This window comes from Callithrix jacchus, chromosome 2 (genome assembly GCF_049354715.1).
Source record: "Callithrix jacchus isolate 240 chromosome 2, calJac240_pri, whole genome shotgun sequence".
Classification (NCBI taxonomy): Eukaryota; Metazoa; Chordata; class Mammalia; order Primates; family Cebidae; genus Callithrix; species Callithrix jacchus.
This window is the reverse complement of record NC_133503.1, coordinates 57,540,373-57,561,980: the sequence shown is the minus strand read 5'-3', so window position 1 is coordinate 57,561,980 and position 21,608 is coordinate 57,540,373. Positions and strand designations below refer to the sequence as shown.

General features: G+C 60.2%; 1 protein-coding gene across 4 annotated transcripts in view; it reads right to left on the bottom strand.

Moving 5' to 3' along the window:
• Positions 1 to 21,608, bottom strand: part of INTS1 (integrator complex subunit 1) — a 33,133-nt gene that overhangs the window by 5,968 nt on the left and 5,557 nt on the right. For 2 of the 4 annotated variants that reach the window (XM_035289811.3, XM_035289813.3), the window contains exons 8-38: positions 21,414 to 21,600; positions 21,162 to 21,307; positions 20,907 to 21,048; positions 19,599 to 19,775; positions 18,800 to 18,908; positions 18,078 to 18,198; positions 17,632 to 17,709; positions 16,541 to 16,698; positions 15,846 to 15,942; positions 12,882 to 12,973; positions 12,618 to 12,678; positions 11,152 to 11,349; positions 10,696 to 10,825; positions 10,298 to 10,477; positions 10,063 to 10,212; positions 8,735 to 8,914; positions 8,513 to 8,617; positions 7,377 to 7,544; positions 7,167 to 7,278; positions 5,992 to 6,153; positions 4,976 to 5,122; positions 4,470 to 4,568; positions 4,027 to 4,151; positions 3,214 to 3,468; positions 2,462 to 2,621; positions 2,133 to 2,273; positions 1,569 to 1,752; positions 1,366 to 1,489; positions 605 to 729; positions 380 to 467; positions 81 to 307 (exon numbers count right to left, since the gene is read on the bottom strand). In XM_035289811.3, the coding sequence (XP_035145702.3) occupies positions 81 to 307; positions 380 to 467; positions 605 to 729; positions 1,366 to 1,489; positions 1,569 to 1,752; positions 2,133 to 2,273; positions 2,462 to 2,621; positions 3,214 to 3,468; positions 4,027 to 4,151; positions 4,470 to 4,568; positions 4,976 to 5,122; positions 5,992 to 6,153; positions 7,167 to 7,278; positions 7,377 to 7,544; positions 8,513 to 8,617; positions 8,735 to 8,914; positions 10,063 to 10,212; positions 10,298 to 10,477; positions 10,696 to 10,825; positions 11,152 to 11,349; positions 12,618 to 12,678; positions 12,882 to 12,973; positions 15,846 to 15,942; positions 16,541 to 16,698; positions 17,632 to 17,709; positions 18,078 to 18,198; positions 18,800 to 18,908; positions 19,599 to 19,775; positions 20,907 to 21,048; positions 21,162 to 21,307; positions 21,414 to 21,600 (4,428 nt within the window). The remainder of the gene's footprint in view (positions 1 to 80; positions 308 to 379; positions 468 to 604; positions 730 to 1,365; positions 1,490 to 1,568; positions 1,753 to 2,132; positions 2,274 to 2,461; positions 2,622 to 3,213; positions 3,469 to 4,026; positions 4,152 to 4,469; positions 4,569 to 4,975; positions 5,123 to 5,991; positions 6,154 to 7,166; positions 7,279 to 7,376; positions 7,545 to 8,512; positions 8,618 to 8,734; positions 8,915 to 10,062; positions 10,213 to 10,297; positions 10,478 to 10,695; positions 10,826 to 11,151; positions 11,350 to 12,617; positions 12,679 to 12,881; positions 12,974 to 15,845; positions 15,943 to 16,540; positions 16,699 to 17,631; positions 17,710 to 18,077; positions 18,199 to 18,799; positions 18,909 to 19,598; positions 19,776 to 20,906; positions 21,049 to 21,161; positions 21,308 to 21,413; positions 21,601 to 21,608) is intronic. The other 2 variants (XM_035289812.3, XM_035289814.3) reach the window with 1 other exon arrangement.

Sequence of the window (21,608 nt, the reverse complement as noted above, 5' to 3'; positions counted from 1 at the left end):
AGCACCCCACCCGGGACTGGGCCTCGACTCTCCTGAGGGCTCACTCCCAGGCAGCATCCAGGGCTGGGGGGCCTGAGCACCTGTCTCCCCGCTGCTGGATGCAGCCTGTCAGGTGGTCCGTCACCTTCCTGACGCTCTCGTCGTCCCCGTGGCAGCAGCTGAGCAGCAAGGGCAGCCGGGACTGGATGAGGCTGCAGGCGGCTGCATCCCCGTCCTGGCTCCGCGTCTCAGCCTCAGCCAGGATCAGCTCCACCAGGCTGATGAGTTCTGGGCCCTGGACTCGCAGCACCAGCTCCTCCCGACGCTTCTGCAATGGGCACCTGCATCAGCCCTGGAGCACCACCCCCTCTCAGGGACGGGCCACCCTTCCAAGACCTGCCTGCGGGGTACGCTGGTCCCGCCCCTGCCAGATGCGAGGAACGTGGATGCAGGCCCAGAGGAAGTCCAGAGAGGCGGAAGGGTCGAACCTGAGGGGAGGCATGGGTTCCACTGAGCATTCAGTGTCTCATCTCTGCATGGGAGACACCCGTCAGAGCTGGCGCTGGGAGAGTTCTGGTGAAGGCCAGTGCACACACAGCCCAGTCGGGGACGAGGAGGTGCCCACCTTTGCTCCCGGCTCTTGCCCAGCAGGACACGGATGCACTGGTGTAGTGTGGGCCAGCTGGACTGGTGTGTGAAGAGGGCCAGGAGGTAGGGGCGGAAAGAGAGTACCTGGGCCTGACCTTTGCCCTGTGGAGGAAGGAAGAAGGCCGGATGGCCTCACCTGGGCCTGTTGAACAGTCACTGTTGAACAGTGTTGACAGACTCAGCTTCCCTGTGGAGCCACTCAGAGCAGAGGCTCGGGGCACTGCTGGTGACACCAGGCCCCATCGTGTGGTGCCGGAGGGTCTCTCCTGGTGCCTGCATAGTGCTTCCCCACCTCTTCCACAGGAGCCATGCCACAGGGCAGAGATGCCCGGGGCTCTGTGCAGCCCTTCTGGTGAAGCTATCCCTCCCCTTTGGGGGATCTGGGGAAACTTGTACCTACCCTCCCTTCTGCCAGCCATAGCCCCATTCCCTTCGGGAAGATGGAGGCCGGAATGATCTACAGGGTTTGGTGGGGCTGACCCACCTGTCCACCCACCCCATCCCATATCTGGCTGGTCACAGTGCTGGTCCACAGGTGACCATGACCCTGGCCTGGGTTCTGCTGGAGCCAATGGGGGACCCTGCTTTTCCTCTGGGCTGCTACAGGGACACATGGGCTCAGAGCAGGGGGAGCTGCTGGAGCCCTGCAAGGCTCGCCCAGGCCAAGGCTGCGGCACTCTGGGTTCGGAAGAGCCCTTTGCCCTGGGTGGGTCCTGTGCTGAAGCTGGTGCTGCCCACCTTCCTCTGGGAGAAGAGCAGTCTGTGCTGAAGGTCAGGGCAGCTGCTGACCACCTCAGGGTCCAGCATCTCCAGCCAGTCCACCAGGAGGCCCGATGAGGGCCCCAGCCGCACGGCCTCCAGGCTACAGAAGAAAGGAGGCTCAGGGAGGGGCCCATGCTACCCGACCACCTGCCCCAGCCATGTGCAGTGCCCCAGCTCACCTGCCACTGTCGGCGCCTGGCTTCCCTGTAGCCAGGGGCTCCTCCTCCTGCAGCAGCAGGGAACTCACCACCACCACGGGCTTGGAGGCCGGAAACGGGGCAGCAGCATCCGGGGTGGCAGAAAAGAGTGCTCTCAGCAGCTCCTCCAGATGCGGGGACTGCACCTCGATCAGCCCCCGGAGGACTGCACGAGGGACAGAGGGACAGGCAGGTCACTCCCAGGTTGGGGAGGTGCCACCAAGTGGGCGTGGGCCGGTCGGGGGGAGATGTGGGGTGAGTGTGTGTGGGACCCAACAGTGGGGCCCAGCTGGGGCTAGAGAGTGTAGCCAGGACCAGGGCTCACTTTGCTGGGTGCACCAGTGATCGGCGGCACCCCAAGGAGAAAGCTCCAACTCATTCTCAAGAGGCCCCACCCTGGGGCATCTGGGAGGGGACCTCTGTGGGCACTTTCTGGGAACAGTGTTGAACAGTCACTGTCTGTCCCCACTGGGCAGCAAGAAGGAGCCTCAGGCTTGGGTCTTCCTAGGGCCCCTGTGGCCCAAGGGGACTGGGCCAGGAAGGTACCTTTGCTGATAAGCTCTGGCTCCACGCTGCACTGCTCCCCAGACCTTAGGGTGGCGATGACCGCACGGATGGTGGAGCTGATCACCTCTGGGTCCTGATGGAAGGCCAGGGCCTCCGCCAGGCGCAGGAGCCCCCCTCGCACTGTAGGAAGACTCTGTCAGCGCCCCGAGGCTCCAGCACTCACCCCTCTCAGTGTGCCCCATCCTGGGAGGCCCAAGGTGGCCATGCCTCATGCCACTCCCCAGGCCTTGGGGGGCCAGGCCACTTGGCCACTCCATGTGCCTCCGTCTAATGCCCCTGGCAACCTGCCAGCCAGGCAGGGTACTCACCATCACTGAGCCTGCACCCGGCTGAGGCCTGACTGGCAAGCAGCCTGAGCTGTGCCCGCAGGGGCCCATCCTCCACACCGGGGCTGTCCAGCCACTGCAGCATCTGCAGGAGCACCTTCAAGAAGAGTGAGGAGAAGCCAGTGTCCTGTGGCACACAGCACTGTGGGGACAAAGCGGCACGTGGCTACCCTGGCAGACGACAGCTGACCCCTGCCACTCACCATCCTCAGAGGACATGGGGACCCAGCACTTAAGGCCCAGAGCAGGGGCAACGAGGCTGCTGGGACCTGCCATGACCAGCACCTGCGGCTCAGGCCAACCTCATCCCTCCTGCTGCCTGAAATGGTGCCTCCCCTGCATGGGCCCAGACAACCTCGAAAAGACCCTTTCGAAACCCCCCAGCTGGTGAGGGCTCCCATATGGCTCAGGAGAAGAAATTAACACAGACAAACAAGTAAAACAGTCCCAAGCAGACACCAACAGATGGGGAAAGCAAGGAAGGAGCAGCAAGCCTGGGTGGTGGCATGTGAACAGGCAGAAGCTGTGCCACCCCCACCTCCCGATCTGGGGGAATGCTCACTGAAAAAAAGTGGACCATGCCCCCGCTCCCTGGGGCCCTGTCCTTTTTCACTTAGAAATTGAGACCCGAGACCCACAGAGAAGCAGTCGCAGAACATCCAGGCCATCCTGCAGGAGGCCGAGTCCTCACCGACCTCCCTCCTTTCACCTCCCACCCGAGGGGCTCTGGGTACCTGGTACTGGGAAAGCTGGCGCATCAGCGGGCAGGCCAGGAAGTGGCTGTGGTGCATGGACATCACCAGGGCACCACCGTGTGGGGAGCTGAGCAAGGTGGCGAGGGCCTGCAGGACTCGCACCGTGATGCCCGGCACCTCAGGGTTGCCCTGGACAACTTGGGCCAGCTCCTGACCCAGGGCCTGCTGCAGGGCGAGCACCATGGGGCGGGGACTGGAGCTCTGCCACCGAGGGTCTGGGCCGAGTGGGAAGATCTGGAACAGGAGAGGGTGGTGTCAAGGGGAGGCAGAAGGGGGGGGGGGAGAGGGAGTGGGCAGAGATGCTAAGTGCCTGATGCAGCTCCATGCCAGAACACCATCCCATTGTGTCCCTGTTCATTTGTGGCCCCCACCTTGTGGCCTGAGGAGCACAGGGCCATTAAGACCTGTGATGGGGAATGGTAAGGGACCCCAACACCCAGGAGCTGCCCCATAGGATGAAGGTATCCAGAGCATGCCCAGGGCCCACCAGGCTCCATCAGGATCCCCAGCTACAGCAGCAAGACCTCGGGCAAGCCCTGCAACCTCAGCTTCTGCATCAAACCGGGTGCCCCACAGAGGGATGTGCAAGGATGGCAGGGAGGGTGTGGGGTGACCCCCTTCCCCAATGTTGGCCTGAGCCTCCCTCTGAGAGCACGGGGGTAATACGTAAAGCAGTGTGCCAGTGTCTGGCAGTCCCCCGTGTAAAGGCCACTGTGCGTGCAAGACAACAGGGGAGGCTGCACCCAGGAAGAGGGGCTGCAGATGGAGACCTAGGAGCAGCGGCATCACTACCTGGAGGAACATGCCAGCCAGGTCGTCCTCAGGGCCCAGCACGCGGAGCTGGGTCCCTGCCCGAATCCGGCCCTGGCCCGAGGGCTGCTCGGGGCTGCTCTTTGGTTTGGGTGCCTCTGTGCTCTCTGCAGAGACAGGAGAACCGTCAGTGGCTGGACACTTTCTGACCGGATTTCAGTGGTGGGAGCTTCGCAAGCCATGGCCAGCCCTGCCCAGGGACCGTTACCCAGACCTGGGGGCTGTGCTCCCCAAGGACCCTGGGTCTCGCTCAGGACCACAGGGATCTCAGACTCTGAATTGGAACTCACCAGCTGGCCAGAGACAAACGCTGACCAAAGATGGGCTGAGAACCTCTGTGGAAGCCCATCAGGTTGGTATCCGCAAGTGAGCACTGCCCCCTCCCCAGGCTGGGTCTCTGTGCAGGCCCCACCCCTCCCCAGTACCTCGGCGGGGCGGCAAGGAGGCTGTGAGCAGGGAGTGGAAAGTCTGGCCTCCGGAGGCGCCTCGCTCATGCTGGACCTCCACCAGGTGGGCCATGTAATCTGCAGACAGCAGCAGGGTCACGCCTGGGCATGGCCAGGGGCCAGGGAGCAAGTCCTTCCCCCTCCACAGAAACCAGAGCTGGGGATGCCCCCACTAACACTTCCCAAGGACTTCTGAAGCTGAGAGGACTCAGTCGGCCTTGAGAGCCCCAAAATCTCCCTCTAAGCTCCAAACAGCCCGAGTGGGTGCCTGGCCTGGGGTTGGGGCAGGCCCAGGGCTTGGCTCTCTCCTGACTATGCCAGCCTCATCAACCTACCACTCTAAGCCTGCCCATGTGTACCATCCATGCCCACCTGACCTCGGATCACCCACCCTGCTCTGGGCCCACCCAGGCCCTAAAGCACCTGGCCAGGCTGAGGCTGGCACCAGGTGTGCAACCCCACCCCGCAGGTCCCCGGCATCTTACTCTTGTCCATGATGTTCTGCTCCAGCGTCTGGGGGTCATGGGCCACTGCCTGGTCCAGGAACTGGAGGAGTTTGCTCATGCTGGACACGGGGATGCCGAAGGACTGCACAAACAGCAGCAGCTGCTGCGGCTCCAGGTCCTGCAGGGCTGAGGGTACACGTGCTCAGTGATGCCACCCAAGACCCTGGGCCACATGGGCTTGGTTGCCCCAGCTAGGGCTGCATGCACCTGGTGGCCCCACTCAAGACCTGGGGCATTGTATACTTGGTGGCCCCACCCAACACCTGGGGCCGCAGAAGGGGGCAGCAGCTTGGGACCACCTTGGGCCCTGAATGGCAGCTCGGGGGTGGGGTGGACGCTTAGGAGGGTGTATGGTGGCATGGAGCAGCGCACCTCCCTGCTGCACGCAGGCTACTGTGGCTGTCTCCTCTCTAGGCATACAGGAGCCTAGACCCCTTGGCGGTCGTGGGCCTCCTGAGCCAGCCCCACTCACTCACCAAGCCATCCACCATGTCCCCTCACTGTGCCTAGGCACCAGCCCTACTGACCTGTGCCGGCCCAGGCCCCTTGCTCAGCCCTTGCTGGGACCCCCTTCAAGGACCAACTCAGAGGCCCCACCACTTCCCCTCCTCCCCTCCAACCCCAGACCACTTTCTCTTCTTTCCGTCGACGACCTGTTTCTCACTCCAGGTCCCTGAGCCTGACAGTAGGCCCTATCGGACGAGCAAGCACAGGCCGCCTTAGGTCTCCCAGGGCCCAGCACAGCCCTGTGTGGCCAGGACATATGATCTGCAGGATCCCGAGGCCACCCAGCTGACCCCTTCCTCTGCTATGGCTGGAGGTCGCTCCACGAGGAGCAGGCAAGGCGCCTAGGACCCCCGAGTCAGCAGCCCCCGCCCGAGCCCAGCCTGGCCATACTGGTATCCACCAGGTGGGGAACCTCAGAGCGTAGGAGCAGGTGAGAGGCCTGGGACCCCTAAGTCAGCAGCCCCCACCCGAGCCCAGCCTGGCCGTACCGGCGTCCACCAGGCGGAGCACCTCAGAGCGGATCATGCGCAGCTTCAGCCAGTCAGGCAGCAGCAGCGCCTCCTCTGAGGTGTCCACCAGGAAGGCGGTGGGTAGTGGCTTCTTCTCCGGAAACCAGATGTCCAGCAGTGCCTGGAACTCGCTGTCGTCAGCTTCAGGAAAGGCAACAGGTGAGCAGCCTTCAGACCCACCAGGAGCCCAGCCCCAAGCACAGCTAGTGCCAAGGCTAGAAGCACCTCCTCTCCCAAGGGGGACTCTGAGGCTTGGGAGGAGCAGGGGAGGCTCCCGTGCTAGGTGAGCACTTGCTACATGCAGATGTTTTGTGTTAAGAGAACACAGACGCTACAAGAGGGCAGGTGGCGTCACTGCCATTTTGTCTTGGCCAAGTGACATGTGTGTGTCCCTGCCCAGCCCCTGCCCTTGGAGCTCTACTTGGCTGAACTAGGTCCTGTCCAGCTGTCTGGCTCCACAAAACCAATGGAAAACCCCACAGGCCCAGGGACCACCTTCCCCTGCTGCCCTTCCCAAGGGTGATGCCTGTGACCATATCTGCCTTCCAACAGGGGTCACCACACTGGCACAGCCCATCCACGTCCACCTGACTCCCAGCAAGGGGGTTCCAGCCCCTCACCCCACTGGCAGACACAATGGGGTGATGTGGGAGCAGTTCCTGGTGTCATCCAGGAGCAAAGGGAAGGCTACATCCGCAGAGGGCATGGCCAGTGGGAGCCAGTTTCCAAACACTGTGCTGGCCGGAGCATCCTCAGGGCCACATGCCTGGGCCCTGTGGAGAGGACCCGCGTGCCTGGCAGCCTCATGTTGCACCTCCACCCAGTGAAACCCTGAGTTTGCACCTCCTGGGCACCATAGGCCTGCACAGCTGGGCTGGGGCAGTGAGGACTCTGGCCCCCGACTGCACCAGGCCCTTCAGCTCAGGGCTCTACAGGCCGGGAGGTCCCGCCACAGGGGGCTCTCCTGAGCTTCCACCAAGTGCTCTGACACGAGGGACAGACTGCAACATCCACTTTAGGAGAGAAGACGGGCACAGGGTCCCTAGGGGGCTTCCCACCCAGAAGCAAAGCAAGGAGGCAGAAGCTGCTGGGTGTGGTCAGGGCCGTGGCCTGCCTGGCATGAAGCTGCCCCTCCCAGCACCCATGCAGCTCACCTCGCGGCGGGCCCAGCGTCAGCAGGATGACCATGGCGTGGACCACGAGGATGTGCATGGTGGCCGTCTCCCCGCTGCTCCAGCGCAGAAAGACCTGGTCCTGAGACTCTGACTGTGGGAAAGGAGGGGGAGTCGGGGCCATAAGGTTCGGGGGCCCTGGGCTGGCGCTGAGGGCACCAAGCTGGCACCAAAAGCCCTGTGCAGCCTCACCCAGCTGTAGACCTCCTCGCCCTCCTTGCTCTGGCGCATGCGCCTCACATAGCGAGAGAAGATGGACAGCAGGGCGCTCAGCACGGCGTCCGAGGCAGCACTTGGGGAGAGCTTCGAGAAGAGGTGGGACATGATGGTGGAACGCTCCACGACCAGCCGGGCCACGTCCTGGTGTGTGGACAGGGGGGCTGTCAGAGGCTCTGAGACAGCTCTGCTCTCCGGCCAGCCAGGGCAGCCTCATTGCTGGCATGCCCCCTCTGGGATCCTAAGCAGGGCCCCGGCACCGCAGACCCCCGCTCAGCCACAGGCTGCCAGAGAAGATGACCAGAGACCCTCACTCAGCTGCAGGCCGCTAGGAAAGATGACCAGGGCTTGGTCAGACTCTCCAGGGAGGACGCGGCTCTCACGGCCAGGACAGTGACTGGGCCCTGAAAGCAGACGCAGCCACCGTCTATTCACCCATTGCTCATGCCGCAAGGACTCGGGCCACGAACTTTCACTAGATCACAGCGCAGGTTGGGGACAAGACGACAGTAGTGCAAAGTGAGAAGCACAGTGAAGGACAGCACCCAGGAGAGAAGACTGGAAGCTGTGGGTTCACATGGCCCTCAGTGCCGTGTGTGAGGCAGAGATGTTGACAGCAGGCGGGTGCCCAGCCACCTGAGCCCATAGCTCAAACCCTCCTGGCACGGGGAGGGGACTGATGGCTCAGACTCCACCCGGCTATGACCAAGGCACCCTCACTCCCATGGCTTCGCACCCTGAGGGTCTGGGGAGAAAGACTCCAGGGAGAAAGGCTCCAGGGAGTGAGTGGTGACTAAAGAAGGGGCACAGGTGGCCACAGGGGCACAGAGGCCCCAGCACAGCAGTCATGACAGCCCTCCCACCTTCAACACCTCCCTGTGGCCCAAGAAGCTGCCAGCCCAGGGCACCGCACTGCTGTCCCTGCCCCCTTCCCCAGGATGGGGTCTCTGTGCTGTCCCTGCCCCTTCCCCAGGGTAGGGTCTCTGTGCTGCCCCTGTCCCCTCCCTAGGGCTGGGTGGCTGTGCTGGCGCTGTCTGCTCCCCAGGGCCACACTGCTGGCTAGTCCCATCCCCTCCCCAGGGCCGCAATGCTGGCTGGCCCCACCGCCTCACCAGAGCCAGGTCACTGTGCTGGGCCTGCTCCTCCACAGGCGTGTGCTGGGACAGGTAGATCAGATAAGCACTGATGGTCTGGGGGTCAGTCTCCATGTGGATTGCCTGGAGGGAAGAGCAGTCTGAGCGGTGCCAGGACAGGGCCATGACCCTCTCGTTCCTCCCCACTCCCCGTTGGCCCCCAGCCGGTGCTCTCTTGTTCCTCCGCCCGAGGCCTCTCACCTGCTGCAGGGCCAGGGCTGTGGTGCTCCTGACGCTATCAAACAGAGGCAGGCGGGGCAGGTCACGCAGCAGCCACTGGTAGCCCTGCAGCACATCAGTTTCCCCCAAGTCCTCCTCCATGGGGGGCTCCTTCTCCTCCCCATCCCGCAGGCTGCCTTCCGAAAGCACCAGCGACAAACCCTGCAGTAGACACACGTGAGCTGGGCTGGTTTGCTGCAGAACGGGCAAGGTCTTATCCAAGCCCAGGAGCACATGTGTGGTGTCCTCAGAGCCCCAAGGAGAAGGTGGCGCTTGCTTCCTAGGGGATAGGCCACAGGTAAAAGGGAAAAAGGAGACCAGGCTCTTTCTGTAAAACGTTCTGTTCAAGTTCATGAAGTCACTCTGGACCCTCTTCTGTCACCAGCAGGAAAGCACGGGGCAGGCGGCAGCGCCCCCTTCACATTTCACTAGTGCATCCCTCCTATATGGGGAAACTACTTAGAATACAGTCGGCTGCACTGAACACTCATTTTCACTTTATTTTATTTTTCAAGACAGGGTCTCACTCTGTCGCCCAGGCTAGAGTGCAGTGGTTTGATCACAGTTCCCTGCAGCCTCAACCTCCTGGGCTCAAGGGATTCTCCCACCTCAGCCTCCCAAGTGGCTGGGACCACACTTGGAACACCAGGTTCATGCTGCCACACCTGGCTAATTTTTTTCATCTTTTATTTTTTGTAGAGATGGAGTATCATTATGTTGCCCAGGCTGGTCTCAAACTCTTGGGCTCAAGTGATCCTCTGACCTCAGCTTCCCCAGTAGCTGGGACCACAGGCACACACTATCACACCCAGCTAATTTTTAGTTTTTGTAGAGATGGGGGTCTCCCTTTGTTGCCCAGGCTGGTCTCAAACTCCTGGATTCAAGTGATCCTCCCACCTTGGCCTCTCAAAGTGATGGGAGGACAGCAGCAAACCACTGCACCTGGCCTACTCAATTTATTTTATTTATTTATTTAGAGATGGAGTTTTGCTCTTGTTGCCCAGGCTGGAGTGCAATGGCGCTATCTCAGCTCACTGCAACCTCCACCTCCTGGGTACAAGCAAGTCTCGTGCCTCAGCCTCCCGAGTAGCTGGGCCCAAGGCCACCATGCCCGGCTAATTTTCGTATTTTCAGTAAAGATGGGGTTTCACCATGTTAGCCAGGCTGATCTTGAACTCCCGACCTCAGGCAATCCACCTGCCTCAGCCTCCCAAAGTGCTGGGAATATAGGTGTGAGCCCCCACACCTGGCCCCAGTCCACTCATTTTAGACATGAAGAGTGTGCTCAGGGGGCCCCACCGCAGCCTCACCTTCATGGCCAGCACACGGGAGGCCACCTGGGAGGAGCCAAGGCGCCTCAGGAAGTAGTCCAGCACCTCACATGTGGTCTGCTCGTCGGCCTTCGGGCCCAAGAGCAGGTCCTGCAGGCGGCCCAGCAGCTGCCGCTGCTTCTGCTGCCTCTGTGGGTATAAAGGGACTCTCAGGAGTGCAGGTGGCAGGAAGGGCAGGTGGGATGAGTGGTGTGGGGTGGTGGGCAGCCCTGACCTGCCGCTTCTTGGCCTTCTGCTCCTTGCTCTCACTCTCGTCGTCCTCCTCCCCAGAGGCAGCATCATCCACAGCGTCATGCAACAGGAATTCACACAGGCATTGCACGGGCAGCACGTCCAGGGAGCCCTCGCTGGACTGCACCAGGTCGGCCAGCCAGGGCATGGACTGCGAGGAGGCCTGGGCAGGCAATGGTGACCCCCGCTCAGCACCTTCTGGACCCAACACCTGCTGCCAGGCCCCCTGGTAACTGTGCAGCTGGGGAGGGTCACAGGCAGCAGCCAGCTCATGGACCCCACACCCAGGTGTGCCCTGCCCCCTTCCGGCCACCAAGGCCTCTGGAAGGTTCCAGGCCTCCCGAGACCACCATCTCTACCTCCCAGAGCCGTAGCTCTCACCTGCCGCTGGATGATATGGAGGAGGAAGTCTGGGTTTCGGCTCCGGCACAAGAGGTGCCCGAGGCGGAGGGACTGGTTGAGGCTTTTCACTTGATCCAGGATGTGAGGCGGAGGCCTCCGGGGTGGTCCCCTGAAGGTCACAGAGGATGTGATACATCAGCACACCCAGAGCAGATCACCTCCCAGGAACCACAGCAAAGGTAGCACTCCTTCCTCCCACCCCTGCTTCTGAGGGGCAGCTGACAGCCCACAATGGGCAACCAGTCCTGACCTCACCTCAATGTGCCCAAGGCCTGGCCCAACAGCAGTAAGCCAGGGACATGGGGAAGGGGATCCATGGGCCTTTTAGAGTCTGCCGGTCTGCTCTGCCAGCTTCTTCAGCCTCTGTCCCACCCACACCAACCACCCACCGGTCCTGACGGCAGGCGTGGGGAGGGGGCTGCTCGGGCTTCATACTGGGGGTCCAGGCTGGTGAGCTGCGACAGGAGGAGGCTGCTGCTCTCAGTGATGGTCTGCTTGGTGGATGCGGCTGCCAGGTGCCCCTCGAAGGCCAGGATCTCCTGCTTTTCCCGCTGAGCGGTCTGCAGCTCACGGTTCATCATCTCTGTCCGGGTCTCCTCATCCGTCAGGGTGCAAGGCGGGTAGGAGTAGTTGCTGCGGCCAGACGGGGTAGTGTGTCACCCTGCCCCATAAAAGGCTTGCTCCCAGTGGACCATGCTCAGGTCAAAGAGGGTCAAAACCGATATGGCCGCGGCTGCCTGGTGCACAGCACAGTCAGGAGCACAGGGCGCCCAGGCCATCTACAATGCTGTCAGAGCTGAGACCATGGAGAGAAGCCACACTGCTGCCCAGAGGCCCAGCCAGCGACTGCCTCATCATCCACAGGCAGCACGCCTGCCCTCACCAGAGCCACCAAGCCCAGAGGCGTCAGAGCCAGGCCTCCTCCCTTTCCATGCAACCCACGCTTGGAGCACAGCCCAGCATGACAGCCAGGCAGGCTCTGCCCACCCCATTCAGGGACAGACCTGCAGGGCAGACTCTGCCTCCAGAAGTACATGTGGCTTTCACATGTTCCAAAACCCAACTCCCCATGGCTGCTCTCATCTGAGCCCTGTTCCCAAGGCCCCAAAGTCAGCCTGCTCCTTCAGAGGTGGGAGGGGAGCAGCCAGGCCTCCCATCTCAGGACATACATACACCGCTCCCTGCAATGTACAGGCAGACATGCCCAGTCCCCACAATACCAGGGCCACACACACTCCCTGTCCCTACGATGTCACAGCCTCAGGTGCCACTTCACCTCAGTCACTGCCCTTGGTATGGTGCTGTCACTGGTGAGATAGGATGCTGGCCCCAGAGCTCATCGGCCCTCGCCCTCTCTGAACACCAATGCTGCCATGGTGGTGAGCCCTGGGCATCTCCTAGGCAGGCTGTGCTAACTCTCATCCCACCTGCACTGAACTGTTCCTGAGGCTCACCTACTGCTGATCCCACACAGGGTCACACTGGGTCCTGTTAAAGCCCCCTGGCCCACTAGGCCTGGCTCCATCCTGTCCAGCCCATCTCTGGCCCAATTCTCTTGCCATGTCCTCCAGCATCACACCACCCCCGGCCTGCCCAGTCCCCACTCCAGTCGGCAGCATGCTCACTGCCCAGGAGGAGCTGGGATGGCCTGTGGACCTCCCTGCTGGCCTCTGTGACGCTGCCTCAATCCACACCCCCTCTCCCAGCAAGGGAAAGAGAAGAGAGCACAGTGCACCAGGCTTAGGTCCAGGAGCTCAGGTCCATGAGTTCAACAGAAGCCAGACGCAGCGTGGCCCAGGAGACAGCAGGGAACACAGAGCGAGGCAGGAGACAGCCCCAGCAGAACGAGACCAGGCCCTGGGCACCTGGCCCCGGTCCCACCAAGGAGACTGTGGACTCACTTGGTCATCACCATCTCCATGAGCATCTTCAGGGTCGGGTACTCCTCCCATGCAGCCAGGCCTAGGGAACCAGAGGGTGCACAGAGCTAGGCAGGCTCCCCTGGGCACCAGGTAGCCCCCCACCCCAGGCATGTGACCCCACCCTCTCCCAGCTCCTCCTCTTGTCCCCAGCTGGGCTCATCCCAAGTTCCAACAGACAAACAGCCCCAAAAGCAAAAGGACCAGCAGGGCCAAGGGCATGCAGACCAGCCAGCAGGGGCTCACCGATGTTCTCCGGGTTGAACGCGGCAACGACCAGCAGGAGGGGCCAGGCCTTCCAGTAGAGGGTGGAGATGGCGAGGTTTGGAGGCTGGTACCTGGAAGGCAGGAGCGCCCTGACTCAGGACCGGCACACCAAGCTCAGCACCAAGAATCAGCCAGGCCAGACGCTGGGGAGTGGGGGCAGGGATGGTGCTGCCTCCCAGCTCCTCCTGAGACTGCCCTCCAGTGACATCTGTCCAGGCACATGTGTGAGTCCAGCTCTGGGCTCCCTGCCCAGGCCCAGACTCCAGCTCCATCCTTACCTTTGTAAGTCTCAGTTTCTCAGCTATAAAACAGGAGCGGTAGTGATACATAATAAATGCTCATTATGTGTCAATGATTCTTGTCCTCTACTTGTCCTGGGGTAACTAGACACCACCCCTAGGAACCATTGAGATGGAATTGTAATGATATTATTAAGTGAAAGCACAGGTAGGTCTCTCAGGTGAGGAAACGGATCCTAGCTACCAGGAGGACACTGCCTGGAGCCACGTGCAGAAGCTCTCGATTGGGAAAGACCACCCCAGAAATCGGAGTGGGCAGCGGCTGCCGAAGGAGAGACAGGCAGAAGAAGCCCCCAACCGCGGCATCAGAGGGCACACAAGGCTCGGGTCCAGCACGGGATTACGAGGCTCATCCAATCAAAATTCCAAAACACTGCTGAAAGGGTGACAGCTTTGGATAAACGGAAACCTGCCAACGTGCACAGATCGCAGGGTATGGTCTTGCTGACATGGTGGCACTCCCCAGACTGACCCATGGATTCCACATTGTCCCCGCAACATCCCAGGCAGCTGTTTTGCAGACAGTGACAAGCTGACCCTGAAATTCACATGGAAATGCAAGACCCAGAACAGCCAAAACAATCTCGGCAAAGAACAAAGTTGGAAAACGCACTTCCCAATTTTAAAACTCAGCAGTTATAGATGACGGACACGCAGATGGACAGGATGGAGCTGAGTCGAGAGTCCACCCTCTCGCCTACACACAAGAGTCCATAGGTCAACCCTCACACTTAGGCACAAGAGACTACTGATAGGGCGCCAGGATAGCCCAAGAAGCAGGAAAGCCCTCTCAACAATGGTGCTGCGACAACCAGAAACAACACCAAACACAAAGTGGAGGACTGACTCCAGAGACAGCGAGCACCAAACTCTAACATTCCCAGGAGAAAGCAGTAGGAGGGCTTTGGGAGCCTAGACCAGCCAGCAGCATCCTAGGTACGACATCAAAGAACACACAGCAGCAGCAGCTTGAAGATTATCAGGCCTCCCGAAAGGTAAGCTCTGTGCTGCCCATGCGGGTCCACAGAATGGAAGTGAGGGTCCGGAACAACCCACATGGGTGTGACTTCTGACACGGATCCAAGAAAACCTCATCAGGGAAAGACAGGCTTTCAACATGGTGCCGGGACAGCTGGATGTCCACCCACGGATGAAGCTAGATCCCGGCCTCACACCATTAAAAAAACTTAACAATGGATCAAAGACCCTAATGTAAGAGCTAGGACTCTAAAACCCTCAATAGAAAACATAAAATTCAATCTCTGTGACCCTGGAATAGGTGATCCTAGCTACCAGAAAGACACTGCCTGGAGCCACATGCAGAAGCTGTCGATTAGGAAAAACCACCCCAGAAATCAGAGTGGGCAGCGGCTGCCGAAGGTGATGGTTTCTTAAATAGGACACAAAAGGACAGAAACCAAAGAAAAATAGATAAATTGCACTTGCTCAAAATTGAAAACTTCTGACCAGGGGCAGTGGCTCATCACACCTGTAACCCCAACACTTTAAGAGGCCAAGGCAGGAGGACTGCTTGAGCCCAGGGATTTGAAAACAATCTGGGCAATAAAGTGAGGTCCCATCTCTGCAAGTACTAAAAATATTAGCTGGGCGTAGGGGCATATGCCTGTAGTCCCAGCTACACAGGAGGCTGAGGCAGGAGGATCACTTGAGCCAGGGAGGTTGAGGCTGCAGTAAGCCATGACTGTGCCATGCACTCCAGTCTGGGTGACAGAGCGAGACTCCGTTCCTCACGAAAAAGAAAAATGCAAACCGAAACCAACATGTGATACCACCTCACCCCAGCAGGATGGCTCTGCTGAGAAACAGGGGCCATGAGTATGGGCAAGGATGGAGACCTGGAACCCTAGCACAGCACTGGGGATGTAAGCAGGGACTCATGGTGGGACAGTCACTGGGGAGGGTCTGACAGAGCCTCAGTTAAACACATGGCCCAGCAACCCCACTCCTAGCCACCTACTCAAGAGAACTGAAGACACGTCCACACTGACTTGGACACACACCCTCACAGCAGCACTGTCTGTCAGAAGGGGAGCAGGTGAAGTAGACGTGCTCTGTCCCCACAGCGGGGCACCCATGCTGCCTCACGCTACAGCACAGGTGACCCTAGAAACAGCATGCCCCGGGAAGGATGCAGGTCGCAGAAGACCATGCCCTGTAGGATGCTATTTACAGAAAACACCCACAAGGGCCACCCTACAGAATGTGACAGCAGGTGAGGCTGCTGTGGGTTGAGAGGGAGGAATGCAGAGTGACAACTGGTGGGAACAAGGTTTCTTTGGGACCAGATAAGCCTCGATAGTTAAATTACAATGACAGTTGTACAACCTGTGAACATCCTAAAAACACTGAATTACAGACTTTAGATGAAATACATATGAACTGTCTCTCAATAAAGCCGTGAAATACACAGTATAAACTCACTGTTGTGTAAAAAATAAAGCATGCTCATGTTAAACACGGGGGAAAAAAGTCTGACTGAGTTGGAGACACCGAGGAAGACAAGGGGAAACGGCTCACTCGAACCCAGGTAACAGTGGCCGAGCTGGTCAAGGCCCGCAATGGCCTCACTGGTCTCTGAGAACAGGCCACGAGCGGTCCTGTGGGGAGCCGGGTGTGGGCTTACCCGGGCGGGAGCTGGATGTTCTCAGGGTGATGGTAGGTGCACAGGTTCAGAACGGCGTCGATCAGCTGGGTCCTCCCCACCTTCAGCACCTCCACATCTAAGACCAAGAGCGACACAGGAGTTCTGGGACCACTCACAGACCATCAGGCACAGGCAGTGAGGGGACACGGCCCTGCCTAGGCAGTGTCAGGGTGGGGCAGGGGATGCCTTGGGATGGGGCCTGAGCAGCAGAGCTGGGGGAAGCACAGCTTCTCATTGGGAAATGGGGCACTTTGCTCTCGGGGGCACTTGAGCTGGGTTTAGAGAGCAGGCAGATGGCCAAGGGAGACTAGGGAGGTGAAGAGGGGGGGACCTGCAAGGCCTCAGGGCAGAGTGTGACCCACAGACACAGGCATGCTGAGTTTACAATCACTCTACTGGGCTCCTAAAGGGCGGGACAGACAGGAAATCCAGTCGTGGCCAAATCACACTGAGAATATGCCAGTTCTAGGACAAACTCCAAAAACAGGTAGTGACTGCATCACTGCCAAAGCCACGCTCGCCTCTGAATTCTCAACGGCCGGATGAGGAGAAGGCACAGGACCCAGCTGAAGTGTAGCTTTGCAGAACACCCGAGGTGTGGGCCAGTGCCAGGGTTCTGCAGGGGTGAGGGCAGCAGAGCCCAGCGCAGGCACCAACCCCTAGAGAAGCCTTACCGTCCGCCTGCACGGCAGCGGCCCGCTTCACCAGGTGGTCGGCGAGCTCCATGGCATCTGCGGGCCCGAGTGGGAGCTCCCGGGACAGCCCAATGACCAGGATGCGCATGAGTGTGTCTTCCAGGATGGGCACCTCCGAGCAGAGGCGCAGGAAGAAGCTGTGGGGTGGTGGAGGCGTGACTTGGTGCAGGCTGCCCACACCTACAAGACCCGAGGGGCCGAGGACAGGCCAGCCTTTCCCCCACAGAGCCCACGGGCTGGCAGCAGAGGGCTGCTGCTGCCTCCCATGAGCCTGTCGCCTTCACTCTCAGCCACCCTTGGCAGGACAGGAGCCCTGGCTCTAGGTCTTGCCTAGGCAGGGAGAGAAGGGGAGGCCACCCCCGCCTTAGACCTTCTGGCCTACACACAGTCACTGGTTCCTACAGCTACCACAGGGGAGGCTCTGCCACCCCACAGAGGCCTCAAGATGGTTCTTGCCCTCAAGGAGCTGGGAGCCAGGTGGCAGACATGGAGCCTACACCTGCAAAACCTAACTGAGAAGGTTGCAGCGAAGGTGAGCAGAGTGCCCAGGGCATGATGGGTGGAATGGACCAACAGGAGTCCCAAGCGGGGGTGGAAAGGAGCGTGGGCCAAGAACCTGTGGGGTCACCCATGAGGCTTTAAGGGGGTCAGAGCCATGAGGCCAGCTGGCTGAGGAAGGACAGTGTGAGGCTGTCTGGAGGGAAACAGGGGCAGATGGTGCATTTGGGACCGTGTGGAGGGTGGGGTGCCTATGGATACCCTGAGAGGAATTTGGGAGAGGCTGCGGCCGGGGCCTGGAGTCCTGTGAACACATGTGGCAGTGGAATCCCTGGAGGGGCGCAGGGACACCAGCATGGGAGTGGGAGAAGGGTGGTACCCAGGGTTGTGGAGGAGGGACAGGATGGTAATTTGAGTATGAGAACAGCAGTCCACCACTCACTGGCTCTTCCTGCTGCAGCTAGCCCAGCCCCACCCAGCAACCCCCCCAGTGCAGCCCTCCTGGAGCCCCCCCAGCCTGCCCAGCACTCATGCCAGCCCTCCCAGCATGCAGGAGCCCCAGGCGCACTCACTTTCGGTCACTCTCAGGTGGCCAGTTGTCCCACTTGTAGTAGGTCTCCGGCTGCTCTGTGAAGAGCACCTTGTGCAGGCTGGGGCAGGTAGAGAAGAGTCATCAGTCACGACATGGGTGCTCAGGGATGAAAGGGACCCCTCTCCCACAGGCCCAAGTGGTCAGAGGCTGGGCTGCCTGGTGCCCAAAGTCAGCACCTCTTCATGGCACCACCAGAGAACCCAGGGATCATTCACAGGACTGCCAGGCTGGACAGTGACAAAATCCTTTACAAAATCGCTGCAGAAAAATGCGGCCCCAGCCTGATAGCCCTACCCTCACCAAGGCAAAGGCCCCACAGGAGGTTTTAATGCACACAGGCTGCTGCTGTCCACAGGAATGGGACAGGCTTCTGTGAGGGGCCCTGGCTGATCCCAGCTCAGTGGGCTGTGGGGGCCCGGGCCGCACCAGTGCACGTAGTCTTTGGGGGCGAGCTTGCTGATGGAGGGGACCACAGTGTGGAGCCACCAGACAGCGTCCCGCTGGATGGCGGCGATCTGGTTCTGGAACGAGCGCAGCACTTCCAGATCTGAAACAGACACACAGCTTAGGGCCGAAGACGTGGGCTGTGAGGGGCTACAGACACCCCTCGGGGTCCAGTTCAAGACTGGCACGAGGGAGGGGGTAACTCGGGGCATCCCCAGCTTCTGCACCATTCCCGGCTGGAGTAACACCCTGATGAGCGCATGGAGTGACCCTGATGAGCGCATGGGTGACTAGAATCCTCCTGTCTCGAGTGACTTGCTCCAGTCAATGTCTTAGAGGGCTTCTGTGGCCCAGCCTTATGGCAAAACCAGGATCAAACACCTGGGCTGTCCTCAACACCACCTCCCCTCTCCCCTCCCACACTTGGCTGGGGCCACAATGCCTACAATGCCCCCACACTGGGCCAGAACTGGAGCACACAAAAAATGTGCTCGGGGTGAACAAGGCCTGAGCCTGCAGCTGGGTCACCCCAGATGGACAGAAACAGGGACAGCAGCTTCCAGGCTCTGCGTCCCTGGGTGGCTGTGCTGTGAGACCACTCCTCCTGGGCGCTCAGAGGACGGTGCAACCATGGAGGGCCACCAGCTGCCAGCCTGGACCCGAGACCCCCACGAAGCAGGGCTGGGCCACCCCCACGTCCTTACTTCTCTTTTCTCCTTTGTCCCAGGCAATGCCGGCCTCCTTCACCTGAGCTGTGATGCCCAGCATCATGGATACGGCCAGTATGTCGGTGATGTGCACCACGAAGCGCTCCTGCAGGGCAGCACAGGGTCTGCATCCAGAAGAGGACACCAGGAGCCCCACTTCACACACACAGGGGCAGCACGGGGTCTGTATCCGGATGGGCCCACCCGGGAGCCCCACTTCACATCCACATGGTGCATATACACATATACACACACACATAAGCAGGGATCCAGAGAGGGAGCCCAGGACCAGCTGGGAGAGGGGCCTGGCAGGAGGTTTTGGGCACCAGGCCTGGTAGGCCATAGGTCCTAGTCTGGCCATGGGAGGGAGATTCAGCCAATAGAGAACCAAAAAGCCCCGTTAGCACAACACACCACCCCCCATGGGCTGGCTACGAGTTAGCTGCAGAGACCTGGAATCTCTGTGATCTGCCCTTACTCTGCACCCCTCACACAGTCTCCAACCCAGCCAGGCAGCCCGAGCCCCCCTCCCGCCGCCTCCCTACTCATTCCTGCTGCAAACTATCCCATCCAGCTCAGGGGTTGCCAGTTCCCCCACGCTTGGTAAGTCCTCCTGGGTCTTCACACAGGATGGAACCCATGCTGCCCTCTGGGACGAGTCGCCCCAAACAGGCTCACTCATCCCCGTACCCACTGCTCAGTCAGAGCATTTGAAGGGGTGGAATGAGCATGTGACCCAGGATGAGGGGGCTGGCAACACGTGAGGGAAAGGCGGCCCAGTGGCCGGGCTGGGCACCTTGAACTCCATGTCCAGGTACTGCGGTTCCTTGCGCTCTTGCATAAGCCCCAGGCAGAAGGCTTGGAAGTTGATCTCGTGCTTGGTCTGCTTGATGATCTCCCGAAGCAGGGCCCGAGACGCCCGCAGGTAATCATCCTTGTTGGTCAGCAGGTCCTGAAACACCATGGCCAGAAACTGGGGCAGAGAGAGGCCACGTTGGAGGCTGCCCAGGGGTGCTGTCCCCATCACAGGCCTGTTCCAGGAGCACGCGCCCTGGCTCCCTCCCGCAGTACAACTGGGTATGGTGCCCAAGGGCGCCACAATGGATCTCAGACAGTGCAGGGCACAGGGTGTCAGGCTCCTTGCTCCACTGGCTGCTAGCCCCAACTCGAGAGGCCACATTAAGGAGTCCCCTCTTGACAAACAGCACATGGGGAGTTGGTTCTCGTGAAATAAGGGAAAGAATTAATTGACATGCTGGGGGTATGGGACACTGGCAGCAGAGCCATAGAAGTGTGTGTGACATCTGAGCCTGTTCCCACCAAAGGCTGAATAGAAACCAAGACCACCACCCAGGATCTGAAAGGCTGCAGTCTTGTCTCAAAACGCCGGGCTGTGAGGACAGCTGAGCCTGCAGCTAAGAGCCAGCTGCGCCTCCCTCATGTTTCACAGGTCAAGGAGCCCACTGGGAAGCCTAATGTGCTGGTGGTGATGGGAGCTTTCCCCCGCCCCCTTCAAAGGAGACACGGGAATCTGAGGGTCCCTACCGCCAGGACCCAGAGGCCAGTCCCCAGGGCTACAGGGACCCCTGCTTAACCGGGTGATCCACTATTCAGGAGGCGGGTCTGAGCCAGGCCCAGGGACTCATGCCAGTCATCTTTGGGAAGCTGAGGCAGGAGGATTGCTTGAGCCCAGGAGTTTGAGGCCAGCCTGGGCAACATAATAAGACCCTGTCTCTACAAAAAGTTTTAAAACAAAATGCCTCATTATCCAAAGGCAGGAATGAGCTTGAAAAATTAAAAAAGAAGGCAGGTTTGAACTTGGAAACCTGGGTGGCTTTTTTAGACTCAGTGTGGCACCCTCCTAAACGGACCAAGTTTCATGCAGTTTCTGAGAAAAATGCTGGGACCTGTGGCTGCACCCACTCCAGAAATGGCTCAACGTCATGCCCAAGGGTTTTGAGAGCGTCTTCATGAGCCCTTGAAACTCAGGAAGCATTCTCCCACAAAACACCATCAACTGCTGGCTTCTCCAGACGCCACATGCCCCTCCAGCCCAGAGCCCCCCTTCCGGTGTGGAGGGCAAGGCCGGGGGCCCTGGGCCTACCTTGGGTGCCAGCTCCGAGCTGTGCTGCAGTGCCGTGTAGAGGACCTGCATGTTGTTCGGGTTCCGGGCACTCGAGAGCTCGTTGAAGATCACCAGCTTGATGGTAGTGCCCAAGTTGTCCTTGTGCGCACTTAGCAGCTCCCTGGGTGTGGAAACCGGGAGTGTGGTGAGGGTGCAGGCAGGGCAGGCCCTGTCCCCACTCCACCCATGCGCCCCGCTCTGCCTGCGCCCCTGCTGCGCCCACCCGCCTCGCACCTGATGCACAGCATGAAGTGGTTGAGGAGGACCTTGGGCTTGAGGCGGATCTTGATGAGGTGTGAGATGACATCCATGTCCTCGGAGCCGTGCGTGTTGCAGTTCATGCAGACAGACATCAGCAGGTCCTGGGCCGGCCGGGTAAGCTGCGGGGCCCAGGAGGGAGCTGTGGACTCACGGCCACCCTTGGTAGGAAGGCCACACTGTGACCCACACAGAGCCCGCCCTGCCCCACCCCAGACGACCCCGCACCTTGGGGTTCTGCAACCACATCTCCAGTTTCTGCACAGCCAGTAGCCGCACCTCCTTGTAGCCACAGGTGGAGGTGAGGAGCCGCAGGAGGTTCCTTGAGACGTTGTCGATGGGCTGGCGCCGATTCAGCTGGTCCCGCAGCATGTCCAGGACGTACTCCTCCACGCTCTCCGCGAGCTCTTCATACCTAGACCA